We start from the raw sequence: 19,722 nt of genomic DNA, 5'->3' as shown, positions 1-19,722 counted from the left end.
TCTATCATCTAAAGCTCTCTCGGATAGTCTAATTAATAATAATGATAATAATAATAATACGGACTGTTTATAGATGCGACGTTTTCGATATATAATGTCGCCAAGTTTTCTAGTTTTTTCCGATAAATGAGTCATCCATACGGCAAAATGTACAAGTGAATTGTAATCATTCTCTCTCACAAACAATCAGATTTTACATGCACTTAGCCTCTTCAGTATTATTGTTCTATAGTCATTTTTACTGTCCGTAATGGTTTAAATAAACCTGTAACCTCATGCATACATTGTCTGTTCATATGTTTATTTTTGAAAGATGTTTGTCAAATCCATAATGACATTTCATTTGAGTTACATAATGGTGTTTGTCTTTTTTTTAGAAGTATTACTGCTCATAAAAGTCAGGAAAGTAATCAGAATTTATTTGCTATAACTCAAGGTGGTTTGGACCCGTCAATGAGAATTGATTGCATTAATGAAATGTTGAAACGTAAAGATAAAGTCAGCAATACTTTATTTATTAACATATTACATTAGATTGTTAATTAATTATTCACATTTTATAATAACAAAACTAGTTTTGTAAGTGAACTGAATAACTACCAAAATAGTTGAGATTCAAAAAACAAAACAAAATAACTTATTGAAAGTATAGGGAATAAAGTGCTTGAATCCATCCTGAGTTTTTTCTAATCAGGAAGACAATTATGCGGATTACGGGAATGCAGTTCCCTTTTTCAAACTGATTGAAATTTTGACATAAAAATATCTAATTGTTGGTAAGTAGTTGGGCCTATGTTTCATTCATCTTGTTTGATGAACATGTCCAAAAATTACATAGTCATCGATCAGTCATATATGATGAAATCAACTGGTTCAATTAATTTTATGAGCAAAGAAAACTTATCACATGAATTTGGTTTTTGTTTTGTATTTATTGTGTTTTTGGTCATTTGAATATTAAACTATTCAACATATTTAAGTGTATTTCAACATAAATAGTATCTTAGCTTTCATTGAATTTTTTTTATTTCTTTATAGTTGGCTGGATTCGCTATTGGTGGTCTTAGTGGTGGCGAATCAAAAGATAATTTTTGGCGTATTATTAAGCTATCAACAGAGCATCTACCTCTTGATCGTCCTCGATATGTCATGGGAGTTGGGTTCCCTATTGATCTTGTTGTATGTATAGCATTAGGATGTGATATGTTTGATTGTGTTTATCCTACAAGAACCGGTCGATTTGGTAACGCTCTTGTTCCTTGGGGTCAGGTAAAATGGTTGATTGCTTTTCTTCTTGGACTACTAAGTGTTATATTTTGTCATGAAATAAAAGTTTATTCCATAACTAACATAAATTGTCTATTGGTTTTTCTTTGAAACTTTGAATCATCATATCTTTCAAATAAAGCTATTCTATATTATTTTGATTTGCGGGATAGTATATCTAGTAAAATTTAAATGGTTATCAGAAGCGGTTAATACAGTAATGCACCACCTTCCTCCCATAATTCTGTACAGGATGGTAAGTGGTAAATCCAATAGAATATGATAAAACCCTATAGCAGTATTGGATTGGGATTTTTCCCGTTTGAAAATAAATATAATACTTCTGATTTTCTAAAATACTGGAAACATCACATTGTTTTTCTGTTCTCTGTTTTTAGTTAAATCTTCGTCAAGCCAAATATGCAACTGATTTTCGTCCTATCGATGAAAATTGTTCTTGTCCTACATGCTCTCGTCCTTTATCTCGAGCTTGGTTACATTCAGCACTATCTGGTCGACAAGTTAGTTCTTCTGCAATTATTAGTCTGCATAACTTAGCTTATATGTTGGGTCTCATGAAACAAATAAGAGAAGCGATAAGTGCCAATACTTTCCCTGAGTTTGTTCATTCCTTCTTCGAACGTCGCTGTTATAAAGGTAAAAAAGACGAAAGCCAAAGTGAATATGAAGGTTGTCGTCCTCCAACGTGGGCATGTGATGCTCTCAAAAGTGTTGGTATAGATATATCTGATATTGGACGAAATCTAAATGGTGTCAACTGTTATGAAAATGTTAATGACGAAATAGAAAGTAAACGATCACGAAACAGTTCTCTTAATTATGAATCTATTGAAAGTTCCAATTAAAAAAATAAATATTTTTGATATAAATTTTGTGTTTTCATTTTATCATCTGTTTGTTAATTATGTAGTTAGTGTATATTAACATAATTCAATAATACTTTTTATCAGTCGGTCATTATCAAAGTAGAACCTGGAACATCAGCACATCAAGAGAAAACTAGCAAGCTAAATAACGAAGATAGTAGTAATATAAGTGTCATTAAAAATAGATCAAACGTATATATGCTTCAGAAAGAAGAAATGAGAAAATCAAAAGTATGAAATAGTGTTGAAACTCAAATGAGATATGAAAGTGAACACATCTGCGCCAATGCGGCCGATTTTCGATCATATGATGTCTGCAGCTGTAAATCAGGGCTCTCACGCGGGTATCTACTTATATTTCTTCACTGACCAATATCCTTCAAGGTAACAGTTTATGCCTTCATGAACTGGTGCCTGTAGATTTTTTCCTCACCTATTCTCATATCAGAAAGTATTGTGTAACAAGGCAGAACTATCTTTGGTATATGTAACACATGTCACACCCACCGTAGTTGATGACAATTCGGTTTCATCAACTGGTTTTCCATCTCTACCTATTATTTTACGTCTAACCTCAACATTACTCACTATGTAGTTTCACAATATGCAACTAATCCTTCGAAGACACCGATGATAAAATACTTGAAGCTTGAGGATTTGTACTTTTGATAGGCCAGATGTAAAATAAAACAGTGAACTGCGGTACAGTATATTGACCCATTGGTCGGCAGTTAGATATATCGTCTGTCCAACAGGTTACGTAAGTTGGTAAAAGCCAATTGAACTTTCCGTGCCGTTATCAAGATTTCACCAGCCATTGTATTAACTAGACGTTCAAAATAAGTATAGTCGACATTATTTATTTTTGCACTTCCTATAGTCAACATAAATCTTTATTTAAAAACCTCGTCAATCTTAGTGTTGGGTTGAGAAATCATTAAAATATCAAATGGGCATTGAAATAAATAAAAAATGTACCTTTTTAGTAAACATTCAACAGCAGACCTGTCGATTAATAGAGTTAATAGATAAGATTACAATTGGAGATGGGTAAATATGTTTCTTTCAAAACCTGATGGATGATAAATATTTATCGGTATATCTACTTCTGGAGTGAGTTCGATTTTCTCTCCTTTGCTCTTTGTGACCCCTGTGTTTCGAATGAGTATTGATGCTAATATCCTAAACAAAATATTATTCCGACTGATTGCTCTATGAAGAATTTCTTGTAATTTCTCATGTACTGATACAATCAGCGACCACAGCCTGTGGAGTAAAAATACGTCTCGATCACAAACTCTACCTAGTCTCAAAAGCCAGTTTAAGCTGGACTCTTGTCTTTGACGATCTGTAGACTTAACCTGTCGGGATCAGTTCCTCTTCATCATTTTAAATTCAGTTGACTCCAATGATCCGTGATAACTAGCTATATGATATATGTCTATCTTTGTGCTGATGTCTGGAGTCAAGAGGGTAGATGATATCTGTTTTCATGCTTGAATCTGGTGCCTGCTAAAAACAAACGACAATTTAAAAATCGCCGTCTAAATGAAAGTATAGTGAAGGTAATAGAAATGTCATGGTTTGGTGATACGTTTACTAGTGATGGTCTTTCTACTCCATTCGAAGTTTGAGTCATCACCCAAGATTTACAATTGCTGCTTCTGATCACCTTGAGAAAGTTTTGTCATATTTGGGATTCGTGTTCCTCCTTTTAAATCCAAAATGTCGCCTCAGTATTAGTCTGCGTTAACTCCTGAACTGTTGGTAGGGAACGGAAAAGATGTGTTGGTTGAAGCCTTCACTTATCTTGGAGTTCTCGTCAGCCCTGGCTAGTTGGTATCTGACGAAATCTCGATTGACTCTTACCAAATCGTATCACTTGTTGTATTGGTGAGAGATATCTGTCTGATCAGCAGTGATTTGTGTATTACTTTATGACCAAAAAATGTGTTCTGTTAAAGCAGAAGACATGGGCTAGCTGGTTTATAATCATCGGTATCTTCGAAGTATCGCTTGCGTTTAGTAGAACCACAAAGCGAGTAATACTGAGGTTAAGCATAAGGTACTTGCCATGATGGCAAGTTTATTGATTAGGTAATGATTTACTAATTGAGATAATTGGTATATTTGTTATATACGTTTGACCGCCGCCTACTTCAACGAGCTATGCCTGTTAATGCAGAAGTATGTTGGAATAAAGAGGCGGTCAAGCCAACACCATAAATCAGTCCATGAAGTCTGAGTCATGTTACCGAGGTTCGCTTGATAATTACAATCAGTGATTGGATACGTCGAAAGACTTATCTCAGAATCATTCATTTTCAATCTTCCTCTCGATCTTCAAACTAAGTGTCCATTTATACATACCTTTACACTGTATTTTCAAACCAGATTCTCAAGGTTTATTCTTTCCTTCCTAAGACTGCTACTACATTATTTAGATTTTTTTATTTTTATATGATGGTACTAATCAGATATGGCAACTTAGGCCAACGCACATTTATCCCAGGCTCTATGTTGATGCTGTCTGTTTGTCATTGCCTATGTACTTTATCTTTAGCACAAATCTTCCAGAATGCAATATTGTCCTGAACTAATTGTTTTTTTTTAAATTTCAGTAATATCTTTCATTGTATGGAAGTGATATTCAGGAATTCTTCGCGTTTATTCGTATGCTTACTCCTTTTTCGATTTTTTAATGCTTTATTAATACAAACATCTTATGTACCAGATGAATATTGGCAATCTATTGAAGTCGCACACAAATGGGTGTTTGGGTAAGCTTGAAACACAGTATGATTAAAATTAATTCCATTCTATTACTTGCACACATTTTTTATATTTAAAATCTGTAAGCTTTTATGAGCAATGTAGATGAAGTCTTTGTTCTAAGTACACTAATAGATATCTGAAACATTCAGAAAATTTAATAATGTTAAAACACTAAGTAAAGCCTTGTCCTCACTAGGATACTTTAAATTTGATGTATGTGATTTCCTTTATGACAATATATGTTCACTTGGAAGTAATTACCTGTAGCTGAATGTTCTGAGGTCGTTTAGCCCAATAAACAAATAAGGTTAAATAGGATATCTCATGAAACATTAAAAGGTTTTTAGGCGAAAATACAACTTCAAGAATTACAGAGCATAAACAGGAAAGGGTGTTGGTTAAAGTTTTCACTACGCTTGTTAATTTTAATCACACTTGCATTTGACCAGGGTTTGTCTAGTTTAGTTTTTCTGAGACATTTTCTGGAAGATGATGTTTAATACAAATTTACCTGGACGAAATTAGAAGTTCGGTAAATGTAGGATATTGTGTCCTTAAATAAATTGCTTTTGTTGATTGTTCATTTTCTCTTTATACAGATATGGAGCACTCACTTGGGAATGGGAACCAAAAATCGCACTTCGGAGTCCTGTTCATCCACTTTTGATTAGCTTCATATATAAAGTGATTGCGACTCTTGGTGCTGATTCACAGTGGATGATAATGAAATCACCTCAAATTCTACATGGTTTTTTTGCAGCTATTGCTGATTTTCACTTGTATAAGCTCATCAATCAGCTGTCTGGGTTTGAAATAGCCAAAGTATATGTCTGCTTATTTGGATTGTATTTGTACTTATTTATCATTGAGTTTATATCGGTTGTTTACACTAGTTCCCTATGGAATCGAATGATTATTATGATATTTCACTGTTCGTTTGGAGAAGAATGGGATTGGGACTTTGTTTTTAAAAGAATTGTGTCAAAATTCATATTCTGACTAGTTTGATTTGAAATCACGACTAGTGTTGTACAGTATTCTACTTAGAAACCTTAGCAGAAAAGAAATGTGAAACATAACAAATAGTATCCCCTAATAAAAATATGATGATGGAATACATTTAAAAACAGGTTTAAAAAAAATCATGTTTCCAGTAATTTCAGTGGATGGAAAAACTTAAGTATATTACTACAAGCCATATTAGTTTCCCAGTCATAACACATATTCAGTATTTAACCACTATAAAAAAACGCGGTTACCCGCCGATGATAGGGCATGGTGCCCGCACCATATCTCGGATGGTTTGAAGTAAAGTGTAAACTGTATGGTCCCCGCTCGGTTGTCTAGACTTATCATCCTCCGTGTCACTGCTGAGAGATAAAAAACTAAGGCGAAACTGAGGTTTTCTGATAAATTTCAATTAATGATGAGTAGTCTCTTACTTAGTTTTCCTCACACCGATTCCCCCCTCTTTACTAAAAGCTGTAATCCTAATATTATTTTGATATGTGCTGCTCAAACATTGATTGTAAAATGTGAAGAGCTTTCTAATCGTGTGTATTTCGAACTTACCTATTAAAACAAGCTCAAGAGACTCTTTATACTTCGGAAATACCCCGTTTCTTGGTTGTTTTAATTGTTAACTACTCGTTACGTACCAAACAACGGTGTGATTGCAGCTATAGGGCCTTTGGAGTAATAACATGAAAATCATTCAAAACACTTATAACTTGATAGCTTTTATGATGTGCATGAATGGTTGTTATCAGTATAAAAGACATATATATATATATATATATATATAATTTTTATTTCTGAATGTTTCTGTGACAAAATAAGTAAAGTATCTTAAGTTGCTACTATCTGTCAACGGTATGTTGAATGTAGGTTGTAGATAAGAAGTGTTTTGTGTGGTAAAACCTTAGAATTTGTTAAATCGGGAACTGAAAAGTATTTTTACCTAATCAGTTTACTTGTTCCATTAACACTTACAAATGCACATTAGTCAGTTCTGTCTTTGTGATTACAAGCCATACTCAATGTTAAAGAACACGTACAAATATTCAGTATAAATGAGTCGCATGATTTCCACTTATGTAAGATAAGTGGTCAACGTTTATGACTAACTTTTTAATGGAGTCCAAAACACATATTTCGGAAATCTAGTTGTGTATTTTATAATAGAACAGTTGGTACTGTGAGTAATAAATATTTAATTAAGTAAACCGTTGAAAAAAGTAAGGAATTGTACATCACCGAAATCTCTTCCATCAGCAACCTCATTTCAGAGTACGCTTATACGATCCATCTCGAATGTACAAATACTTTTGAGTTTTGAATTCCTTAATTTATTGACTTCTTCTTTTTAATTATTTTTGCTTCGTTTTGATAAAACGATTACAGTGGACATTGTTTCATCATGTTTGTAATTGGTTTACTATATATTGTGCTCCACGAAGTCTATCAAACTGTATTGAATGGTGTTTATGCATAATTGGCTTATCCTATTATCCATGGAATGTGATATGCCACACAGATCAACAGTTTATTCAATTAACCGCATCCAACTATCATAATCGACCGAAATGGTTCATTTTTATTGCAGTAGTCAGTGTTCTAATACGTCCAACAGCTTTGATTATTTGGTTCCCTTTGTGTTTTTGGCATATATGGCGAAAGTGTATGATAGCTAGTACACTAGATAAGGATAACAAACATGATCTTAAAGAATATCAAGAGCATTCTAGGTATGTACGGATCCCTATGTAGTTTTTATTTGGTTCAGTGATAAACTCTGATACGATATCTCTTTACTACTAATATATTCACAAAGATTACTGGACTTGAACTATTCGTTTTACACATGTGGTAAAAGTAAAAGCAAGGTTTCAGTCATCAATACAACATTTAGTATTCAATAATGGATGTATCATTAGTGAACCAACTTGTTACTTGCATACCATATACAATTTTTGTTTCGTCCAACTACTTTTTAACACGAATTGACTTGTGTGCTAACGTTTAGTGAATTGTTTTAAAGAAATCACTTGGATTATAGTAAGACAGTCTATTTTTTTATTTTGATAACCGTCCTATTTCGTTTAGAAAGCCTTTTCAGTAAAAACCATATTTTAAATAGATTGATAAGGTCATTAAGTGTTGGGTGGTTTTTTAGTATAACAATGGCAGAAGAGGTTATTGGCACATATTGCCTGATTGATATCAATTTGTATTATAAACTTTTAAATTTATGCCCCTGTGACTCCACGCTATCGTTGTAAATTAGGATGATAGACGTGTGCTATTTGTTAAACCACTATAATACATGTCGATCAGTAATTTTACTGAATCTCCCTGCAAGACATACATTGATGTATACGCTAATATTCAGCAAATGCATTGAGTGACTGTTAAATTATTTTCTTTTTGAATTTTATGTACGAATTGCATAAACTAACTAAGTCCCTTTATTCAGGATATTTTTTCTTTCATGTATAAATGATTTCATTATACAGGACAAAATGGTTTGTAAACCATCTTATCTATCAGATCGGGATTTACTTAAGTATAATTGTCCCCTGTTTTGCATTCTCTTGCGTTCTGGATCGTTGGACATTTAATCAGTGGATAATCAACCAGTGGAATTTCATTAAGTTCAATCTTTTTTCTGGAGGATCACGATTTTATGCCGTTCAGCCTTGGCACTGGTACTTATCCCAAGGATTTCTGGCTATGTTGTTAACGCAAACACCTTTGGTGGTAACCTTTATTGTTATGTATTTTAAATATGGTCCAGGTTTTGTAAGAGATCTCACGGAAGAGAGAAAGAAGATAGACTATTCAAACAACTCCAGCAATCAGATGTTTCGTGATCCATGTGGTTTGTGTATTATTGTCATGATATGGATTATAATATGTTATAGGTAAGTTTGGATCATCGATTAATCATCTAACTAATTTGTCACTCTCTTAATTCTTAATAATTTTGTCACATTCTGTTTTATTAAGTACAGTATCTTGGATATTGACATTATCTTTTACTAGCTGTGTAGTTTATGGATAATAAATAACCGCATACCTGAATCGAAACGCGGGGCACGCGTTATAACCGTATTTCTGAAGAATATAATTTTACTTTGGTTTAAAATATACTGGGTGACACTAACTAATTTTTCGTTATTTAATCAGTATCAACAACTTATTCTGTCTTTTCTAGCTGTAGGAGTAAACATAATCAGTAACGAATCACCAGGTATTGAAGGTAACCAAATCGTGTGAAACCCCTTTCAATTTCAAAACGTTTGAAAGTTAATCATGATATAATTTAAAAACGAGAAGCATCTTCAGCTGTTGAAATCCACAGGGAGATACATTATCAAAATTACAAGTACTGACAATTGAAAAAAATTGGTCAGAGTGACGGTTGGCTATAAGGTTCTAATGAAAATTTTTTAGCATTGAAATTTAGTAGTGAATAAAAACATTGAATTAATAACGGAACATGTAACTGATTCTCAGGAAACTTAACTACAGTACTACTTGTTGTTGGAGTCAAAACTGTTTTGGGTCACTCATGGGCTACTACTATGTATTCAACTCATGAAAAAGCTTGGTGCGTAAATAATTTGTAATATAAAATTCCAGAATTCAGCATCTATTGTCAGTTCGGCTGATACCATATGGAAGTGGGTTTGTCATCCATACACTTTTCGCTGGAGCTGTAGATAAGGGGTGCAAGCTAGCGCGTCGTCTCAGTTACTCTGTTGCTATAATTTATTCTTAGCACCTAGTGTAAATATTTATTCGCTCATCTGGCTCTTTTTATTAACTTAAACATGATCGGAAGTCACCTTTGTGTATTTAAAATTTTACGTTCCTAGTTGACGGTAGTTCTTTTTCTTTACTGTTCAGTTTCCTTCCGCACAAAGAATTCAGATTTATCTTCCCATCAATCCCGCTAGCTATGTATTTCTCTGGTATTATATCAGTGTGGTTCGTTCGTTACGGACTCAAACTAAAAATTTTACACAGTCAGATTACCCGACGCCAGTATTTGGTGTCATTCATAATTTTGACGCATGTTCCATTGGCACTATATACATGTTTAGTGCATCAACGTGGTGGACTTGATTCAATAAAATTTTTGGACCAACAAATCTTGAAAAATCAACTTAGAAATGAAGTTGTAACTGCTCTGAACTTGATGCCGTGTCATACGGTCCCATCAGTAGGGTAAGTTAATTAGTTTTAAATATTGATACTATAAACAGTTGAGTAATTAATTTGTAATCAGGCTATCATTTATTCACTCAATCATACACGCCAAAAAATTGTATCATTGCATGTTAGAATAGCTTCTAGTATTAACAGTGCACCGATATTAAGTTGAATAAAACTAAAAAAACATTTGTTCATAAACAAATAGATATGCTAGAGTCACGCATGAACCGGAATCTCATTTTATAGAATCAAGAAGCAACTGTAATCATCAAACCAGACTTCTACACTTTTATTACTAAACTTTTGTAAAGTCATTGATTATTACGGTAATAAACAACTTTTATCAGCATATTATTATGAAGAAACTCACTAAGTGGTAATGAACAGCCTTACAGATGTATAAGTGCACTGATTTCTTCATTCATTCTTTCCTTTTCAGATATCTACATCGAAACATTTCTTTTAAACAACTGTCATGTAATCCAGATTTGACAAAACTGATATCAGATAGTTATCGTTATATCGATGAGGCTGATATGTTCTATGATGACCCAAGATCTTGGTTGGAAAACTACATTTCGTTAAACGATGGAGCGAATAGTCATTTCCAAAAACCAAGGTTTATATTTATGTTCGATCACCTGATTAATAAATACAAATATGTACACACACTTTTAGTGTCCTGGAACTACAAATTATGTAAAGAGCTGTTTTTCTCGCACATACTAACTCATTCTCGATATGGTCAAAGTATACTTGTTTACTGTCTAGATTATATGTGACTCCACTTTTATACTAGGATTTTCCTTATTTTTGTTTAAAAACTAACCGAACGAAATAAATTGGAATATTGCGTATAAAACGACCAAAATCTACGTTATTCGGTTCAAGATACACTGAAGTATAATGAATTTCGAACTACACCTCACAACATAAATATTAGCGAAGTATCCTATTACCAGTGATTCTCGTATAAAGTCAATCTGTAAGCACTTGACGTATAAGCTTCAATGAGTATTATATTTAAAAAGCTACTATGAATTCGGTCGATTTCGAAGCCATGAGCAGTTATATTTCATTATAAAGTAACCCCAAGATAGTTTCAGATGATAAAACTGAACGTAATATCTGAAGTTTCTTTAACTAGAATCGAGATCAACAACAAAAAAGGAAGTTACTAGCTCTTTACCCTAGGCAAAAAGCTTCGTATGCAGTAACTATGCGACTTCTTCTGTGAGTATGGATATAATCAGATTTAGTCAGTCATAAGCAAAGAAGGGCCTGGCATATATGTACGTCAGTTCCATTTGCGATATCACATTAACACATCAAGATGAGTTTATCAAAACAAACACCAGAATGGTGGAATTAGTAACAGTATCAGTGGTGGTAAGAAAGATTAGGCATACACGACATAATTTGAGAAACATGAATTCGTGAAATAGGAAAGGATCAGGTAATTTTGAAATTCAGGATGGCAGAGAGTGACTCCGTCTGTGCCACTGTAACCGACTTTAAACTATGTTACCCAACGTCTCCAAGTGATGGTTAAACGCCAGATGATCATTGTGGCCATTTTCTTGAAATATTGTCAGTGAAACTGACTTTCTTATGGTTGTCACAAGAGGATTCCTGTTCTTCCTTATCGACCAGGATGGTCAGTAGTTGAGGCCAGTCAAGTGGGATTATGTCTAGTTCCCAGATTCTGGCTAATATTTCAGCCAATCTGACTGCTTAAACTGGATCATCATTTCTAAAGATCTTCGGGGTTAATAAATCAGGATTAGCTGCCCTCCCACACCTTATATTGACCATAACCCTTTTCGACTTTACTAAACGTTGTGAGGCTTATTTCAATCTCCCACTCTTGCTGTTTCATAATGGCTAGAAGCTTGAGAACAGTTGAATTGTTCCTTAAAGTGTTCTTTCCATCTTTCTAGTCGTCTGAGCTGAAAGTAAATCATACTTACACGTTTTTTAGAAATAGCTCCACTAACAACTGAATTTCCAACACCTTCTTTGGGAAGTTGTCTACTATTACTTATCACTGCTCTTCTTCCCATCTCTCTTGCTTTCGCTTACAACCACCGGTCACGATCGCACCTTTTGTCAGTTTATGCTTAAATAGTCCTCGCTTCTCATCTTATCTCCAGCCTGACAGAATGCCTCTTAGCACCGATCGATTCAGTCGAAACTACCGGAATCCACTGACTTCTCATAACATTTTGGTTTAAGTCACTGATAGACGTCGCAGCCGTTCGGACATTATGCCAACCCACATTGTGGTGAATATCACTCCGATGACTGTTGAAGGATATCTCTAGTTGATTCTAGAGTATTTCCTTGACTTCATCAATAAGCTGGACACTAAGGAATCTTTCTTCCATGGATTTTCTGCATCCAGTAAAACGCTAGTAGATATGTGCTCGCACGAGAGCGTGATTAGAGTCTAAACATGGGCTTCAGAAAGATATGAGATTCTCTATCGAGCCTATAGTGATAGACGAAGACGATATGGTTTACTTGAGTCCATTATTGAGTCGATTTCGGGGATCGCCGTGCCAGACAAAATCTCTTCTTATGTTTGAAGTTGTCATTTACTATATACAAACTGCTTCCTGAGGATAGTAGCGCCAGACGACAGTCGTTGCCTATTTGTTGACCAGTACACCATAGTACCCAACTAAGTGCCTTTCAGTTGGATATAGACCACCTACTTAGCCATTGAGACTGCTGCTAAGACTACTGCATCTGAGTGTTTATCTTTTTGAAGGACGTCAGAAGGCATTGTGTGAAAGTTAGTGTGAGTGTAGATAGAGGCGACGAATAGGCATGAGTGAGCTCCTCACTTTCTGAGTTCCTACAGTTTCGTCTAGTCGTACAGTGCACAAGCAACTGTCTAATAAAATCCAACACAGAAAGCCTGTTTCGATTTTAAACTTAACGCTATACCTACGTTAGGAAGGCCATGAGAAATAGCGACCTATATCACAAATACAGGGTGGATAAGTCTTTCCGGTCCTCCAAATTGTCGAGGCTAGGTTAGGTGAACTACCAAGCCTGAATGTCGTATGGGAGTTTCGCATTCGTAGCATGTATCAATAGTTAATGAAACCTGTTGTGATTTGACGTTATGAATGAACAAACTCACTTACTAGGTATTTGTGTATGAACACTAATGGAAAGGGTTCATGGTACTATACTATGTGGTCGTCCGGACTGCAGTAGTTGAAGTGGGATTCGAGCCTGTTACTTGATGGCTGGAAGTCGAACGTCTCAACAGCTATCCCAGCCGTACACGGTTTGATATGGGTTTAGAGCACTAAGAGCTACATGCATTTTTCAGCGTCGCTTTAAGGTGCCAGGGATATCACTTCGTGGACTTGAATCGTTAACATTATAATAGGATTTTTTTAATGTGCAAAATGCCTTACAATCAAATGTCAACTTGCAAAGTCCAAGTTATTTACAATAGAATTTGTAATCATTGTGTTAATATTTAGCGGGAATTATTTGTTGCAGGGATTTGCACTCCGACTTTTCTTACGAAAACAAGATTTTTCTTCTGACGAATTTAAGAGCTCATTGGGGTTTACTAAACATCTACCATTCAAATCTGTGTTATAGTTGTCACCTGTTTTTTTCGTATCATTAAACACATCTCCATCGTTTATCAGTTGTGAAGTGACTATTCTAAGTTGCGTGGGATCATCTGAATCGACATCCATAGATTCAATATCATTCATGATACCATCTGATAGCTGCTTTTCTGTGCATCTAGAAAGTTTACGGGTGAACCAAGCTTTTCGTTTAAGTTTCCGATACTTTTTCCTTCTTTCACGCTGAGCCTAAAACAGAGAAACATCTCCAGTTAGTAGTTTTATACGAATAATACTAAGCGCATAAAGAAAGAGCAATCTTTTTTCTAAAATACCTTCTTCTGTTCCTCGGTTTTGTCTGTATGTATCCCGTTTTTTTCAGCCCATATCCTCAAGTGTTCTTGTACAGTTTTTCCAAGATACTGACCATATGCTCCACTTTTGAGTCGTTCATCTTCCATAACAGAAACACAAGGTTGTGAAGCAAGACCTTGCTGTTGGTAAATGGGATTGTGTTGGCGGAAACAGTCTGCACGACAAGCGAGAACTGATTTATCAGCAAGTAGACGCGCAGCACGACGATGCACTGTGTTCCTCTGTACACGATTAGCACTCAAAGACTTCAACTCAGCTGCGGAAATACTGGCAGTTGCCGGTTGAAGATTGTCTGTATCTGTTGGTAATTTCGGATCTCTTAATATTTTAGTTGCGTTTGATAAAAGACCTGTAGATGTAGCCACAACAGCACCACCTTTCCTATAAATTCAGAAATATAGTTTGATATGTTTTGTTTAAACAGTAATTCAAGTGTCAAAAGTGAATGATCGCTAATTAAAAAGTGGTGAAGCTGTGTACCTCTCAGTGAAGATTTGCAGACCAGTTATTTCGAAAAATATTCTCTATATTACGCATGAGAAATCTCTTTTTTTTGGATTAGGAATTTACCGTCGGTGAGATTCTGAAAACATCTATGACTCGAAGATACTTCGTTTTTGGCTGCGTGGATGACATCGTTTAATAAGCAGTGACAGTTGTATAAGTAAACTTAAACAATCAGCGGAGCATATATGATAAAGGTAGTGTTGAGATCAAATATATGAGGATAACTAAAGCCAATAAGTGATTCTATCCTAAAACAGGCTTCGATGTTGTCTCAGTGGTTTTGAAGCTGCCCATGATTGTATGACCCTGAGTAATCACAATGAGGTGAATGGTTGAGTCAAGTTAGCAATAGCTGACATCACAAAAAGCTGGATAGGGTCTAGAGATTCTGCATCTCATTAGACATGGCTCAGAAGAGAAGCTAGTAGTGACCATATTATGTATAATATTTAGTATATATACATAATATAGTGTGTGCACTTCTGAGTATGAATTTTGCTTTGGTCTTGTTTTTATCTGAAGCCGATCTTCTGATATTCCTACTCTAGTTAGGATTCTAAGATTTTCACTCCTTATATCTTCATAATATTACCACTTAGTTTATGTTACGTTCCTTTGTTTTCTGTGCGAAGCCTTTATTTCATTAATAAAATAAACAACTATTATTATCAGTAACTCAGTCAATTGGAGCCCCAACACAACTAACCTGAATAATCCTTTTGATGCTCCTAAAGACAGTAAACGTGTAGAAGGCATAGAAGCAAGTCGGTTGAAAGAACCAGCATTAGCTATTAGACGTGCGGTAACCAAACAAGATGACAAATTATCATTAGCCTTAGGAACTTTTCCTTGTTCCGCCTCATCACTTGAATGAAGTGTACAGTGAAGAAGAGCATGCAAATTAGGACACAAACTAGTTATTCGTCGTGACAAGGAATTTACATACCGTTGTTTTGCCTGAAACAAAAAGAAACAAGCGAAACATTACTTAGGCTTTGGAAAGGAAACATTAGCGGACCTACTACGAGCTAGTTACACCTGATACTTTTTGGATAATACGCATCTTAAAAGACATTCCTGTTAGTTGTTCTAGCTTAATGCTTTTTTAACAGTAGCATAAACGTACAGTCTCTTTAGAGCTATTCCACCATGAATGCCTTTACAAGTATTACAACAGTGAGCCCAGACATCAAGGCTTAAGATCCGGTGTTGTATGGGATATTCGTTTATATACGCATAAAATATTACTGAATTGCATTACAAGCGGTGAACCTACCATACTATCTTCGTTTAGAATTGAATTTTGTAAGTTCATTCGTTGTAAAACATGCATAGCATCTTAGAAGAGGTACCCCTGTAATACAATATTTTATCAAAATTGTTGCTAGTTAAAGTAATTAAAATCCAACAACCGGGGATACTGATAGTCAGTAGAAAAGTGGAACCACATAAACAGTTAGAATCAACCACAAACATGAGATCGGCCTATCATGCTATAAGCTGTGAGTCGTAACTGGAGACACAAAAACACTGGTTCGAGTCCACGCGAAAACCATAAACCACGTATGAAAACGTTAATTAGTCCCAACGATAAGGATGTGTTTTGTTCTTCAGTCTAGTGATGCAAACGAAATTATCTCGTACTTTTTATTGTCCATTCCAATTATTCTACTTGAACTTCTGTTCGTATTTATCGTTTTTTATTACCACTTCTCATCCCGTCTTTTCCTTACCGAGGCAACTTGTCCTAAGAATTATTTGTCCCAGGTTTATCGTTGTGACCGATTAATCGACCAACCAATTTTTGTATTTGAGAAGTAAAAATAAGACACTAAGTTGTTGACTTAAAGTACGTCTGAAGACTTTACTATCTGAGTATTCGTGGTTCACTAAAACGGGAATGTATTATATAATTTTCCTTATTACTACCTGATAGAATGGAATGATCAGGAACGTGAATTCTCAATGTTACTGAAAACTTTGGTGGTTTTTTACGGTCTGGACTATCACCGTTAGGTTTTAACTTACAAATAAATGTAGGCACGAATAAAAACATTTTAACATAAAACGGGTTTGTTTCTCTACTTTTGAAGTTCTTTATTACACTGTCTTGTTGAAATAAATAAATAACGTCACAATAATGCATACCTCATTCATTTGCAATAAGCGTTGTGCATATTTTTGAAGGTTTTCACAGTCTTCCTCACTTAGCTCAGCCCCAACAGAATCTTGAGCAGCAGTTGCAATGAGGGAGGCAAGTTCGTCACTACCTAAATACGTGAAACTTCCAGCGGCAAAATTTGAAATTATAGAAGAACGAAGTGGGGAGTTGGCTATCAATTGGACCAGATCCATATCATCCAGACAAATTTGCTTTTTAAAATGTGGTCGACACACCTCCGGAAAGTGTATACTGTAGCAAGCTCTTAACCGCGAAGCTGACCGTGTTAAAGAATTATCCAATTCGTCGATCAGCATCAGTACCTTAACAATCCCAGTATCGGCTAGGTGATGTTCAATTCCCAGTTGTAGACGAGCACGTGCTAGGCTAACAACAACCCGTGCACGTGATTCAGCGATTGGTCCAGGTTTTAGTTCATCTGCGCTAGTTGAAAGTTTCAATTTTTCATCAATCATTGGTAAGGAGAGTGCGGCACCAGGTTGAGTGATCAGCGAACGTGTCAACCGGGCAAAACTTTGTCTTATTACCCGAAGAACCTCGTGAACAGATCCATGCCAAATGCATTCGAAGCCAAAATCACAAGCCCTTTAAATGTGGAAAGTAGTGATCTTAATGGAAATGAAGCATTTCAATTAAAGTTGAGCTGTTTGAATGTACTTATCAATTACGCGCGAGTTAACAGCTAGAGTACCACAGATTAAACTAGGTCACTAAATTCTAGAAGATTTATGAAGTCAAGAACTAAATCATCTAATTAATAAATCTTCCATTTTGTATACAAGGGTATGATAAGATGACCAACGTTTTTTTGCCAGTTCATAATCGTACATGAGATCTGTTCTAATAAGCAGGTTTGTAGTTCAGAGTGATACAAGTAGTTTTGTGATTTCTTGTGAACAAAGAGGACCAAACAATTCTCATGATAGACAACCATTCGCAAGATTAATGCACGGCTACTGAAATGTGATTTACATACATATTCCCTTGTCAGATGAATTATACTACTTTGAGGTAACATGAATTGTACGAATTTGTTGTTGGATAAACATAATAAAAGGCTGACGAACAACGAGGAGCAAAAGATGGAAAACTGCTTCTGTTATTGTATCTGACAAGGTTAGTAACACCGCTCACTTTAATATACAGAGCTCAAGACTGGGCATGAGTGAGCTCCTTACTTTCTGAGTTCCTACGATAATCTGCAACACGAAATAAATCTTGATATTAGGACATCGGGAAATGATTTAATTACCATAGAAAAACAGAAACTAACAGTGCTGTAGTTGTGAAAAGTTTCTTTACGAAGTTTCTGAGCAGTAATTAAGATTTTTTGGACTATGTATTTGATGTTTTACAGTCCCAACAAATATAGGATTTAAGGGCTTTGTAATAATGAGTGTTGGAACTTGGATGAAAGGCAGAAAACTGGATGGAATACCTTAGCTCGACTGTAGAGCAAAAGGCTTAAGAAGATTTCGTCAATGAGCTTCATCACAAAAACAGTAAATTTAATACCAACTTATAATTTCAACTTCGGCTTGATTGTTTACCACATTCGATCATTCCGGTTCCAGAAACTCCTTTTATTCGTATAATATATACTGGGGTCGTACATTTAGCGACAAATATTACAGCATTTGTAACCTCGCTGTCATACACATGTGTCGGTCGAAGTCACTACATTATATCGGCACAGAAAACAAGTTAATAATAACAGGGCGTCAAAGTAACCAGCATCTAATCTTGTCTAAAAGAAAACTGATTACTTTTAAATGTAAATAGGATACGTCCACCTAAAACTCTTGCACTTCTACAAGAGGACAGAAATAATTTTTACCATATACCTTATTTCATAAGTAGCAATTATTCACAAAGCTTAAATTAACGAATATATAGAGAACTCACAGTATACATTTGCCTAGTTTTTCGTCACTGACTCCCAACACACAGTCGACCGGCGGTACATTCCTTCTTAGAAACTGTCTGAGCAAGTCAGAGAGATTTCCGTTAACGATAGTTTGAACATTTTCTACAGCCTCCTGGACTGACTTAAAATGGACAAAAGCGACCGGTTTGATAAAAGCATTGGGATGAGCCTTAAAACTTCTAGTTATTTCGTCAAATTCCTTCACTCGAAATAACCCGAACCCCGTTATGTGCTCAAATAGAAAGAGATGCTGAACGGTCTAAAATAAGAGATTAAAAGCATCAAAGTAAACAACTCACTCCCATGTGCAGCGACTACAAACCTAGCGCCCCAGATGTAGGTCAAGTATAAAGACCTTGATGACATAGGAAAACATACGACATGTAGAAGGAGTAATGTGTTTGGAAGGTTCAAAAAATTTCACGTCTTTGTTGTAAGTTAGCCTGAAACCGTTATTTCTTACTTGAGTAAAGAGATTATGGAACGGTAATGAAACCTTTATGATGTTTAACTTATCAGTCACAGCTAGTTAAAAGCAGTTTTTCTACATTTTGGCCTAGACTGCAGAATGTCCGAAAACTATACTCATACTGTAATGCTTTTTATTTATCTTATCTTCCCAGGGGTCAACCACATTTTAGACGGTAAGATACTATTATTGTTTGCTGTGGGAAAGCTTTTAAGTGTTGTGAAGATGATTTTCCAGCACTTTTGATTCAGCTTGGTTAATCTTTTGGTTGCACTGACCTGTTTGTAAGATGAAAAAATATTTCAGGTCCAAATTCATTTCCGTGATTCCTGTACAACAATATTAAGTACCTGTTTAGGCTAAAGAGATCCGTATATTAGAGCCATTCACCTTACCGTATTTTGAATGCCTTGACGCTTCACACGAACATAAACCCCTTGAACTCATCAGAAATTTCAATGCTGTACTATTTACTTTTGCCTCACAATCATAATTCATAGACACCCATACTATTA

At 35.1% G+C, this 19,722-nt stretch overlaps 3 protein-coding genes across 3 annotated transcripts; 2 read left to right on the top strand and 1 right to left on the bottom strand.

Moving 5' to 3' along the window:
• Positions 1-213: 213 nt before the first annotated feature.
• Smp_192000 (putative queuine tRNA-ribosyltransferase) lies at positions 214-2,132 on the top strand (the record flags this gene model as incomplete). The annotated part of the gene is made up of 3 exons (XM_018788763.1): positions 214-498; positions 1,039-1,269; positions 1,665-2,132. Coding segments are annotated over 3 exons (984 nt in total), but the record flags the coding sequence as incomplete, so codon positions are not given.
• A 2,658-nt stretch (positions 2,133-4,790) lies between these two features.
• Smp_053460 (putative glycosyltransferase) lies at positions 4,791-10,940 on the top strand (the record flags this gene model as incomplete). Its single annotated transcript, XM_018788762.1, has 6 exons — positions 4,791-4,933; positions 5,528-5,750; positions 7,332-7,606; positions 8,444-8,851; positions 9,840-10,160; positions 10,588-10,940. The coding sequence occupies 6 exons, from the start codon at positions 4,791-4,793 to the stop codon at positions 10,928-10,930; spliced, it is 1,713 nt and encodes a 570-aa protein (XP_018654273.1). The 3' UTR covers positions 10,931-10,940.
• A 2,717-nt stretch (positions 10,941-13,657) lies between these two features.
• On the bottom strand, positions 13,658-19,070 carry Smp_053470 (putative nucleolar protein NOP56; the record flags this gene model as incomplete). Its single annotated transcript, XM_018788761.1, has 6 exons — positions 19,038-19,070; positions 18,717-18,997; positions 16,778-17,396; positions 15,336-15,586; positions 14,083-14,503; positions 13,658-13,996 (listed from the first exon to the last, which is right to left on the bottom strand). The coding sequence occupies exons 1-6, from the start codon at positions 19,041-19,043 to the stop codon at positions 13,658-13,660; spliced, it is 1,917 nt and encodes a 638-aa protein (XP_018654272.1). The 5' UTR covers positions 19,044-19,070.
• Between the last annotated feature and the right edge of the window lie 652 nt (positions 19,071-19,722).

The sequence above is a fragment of the Schistosoma mansoni genome, chromosome W (genome assembly GCF_000237925.1).
Source record: "Schistosoma mansoni strain Puerto Rico chromosome W, complete genome".
Lineage (NCBI taxonomy): Eukaryota > Metazoa > Platyhelminthes > Trematoda > Strigeidida > Schistosomatidae > Schistosoma > Schistosoma mansoni.
Note: the sequence above shows the minus strand (reverse complement) of the source record. Positions and strands in the feature narration are given on the sequence as shown.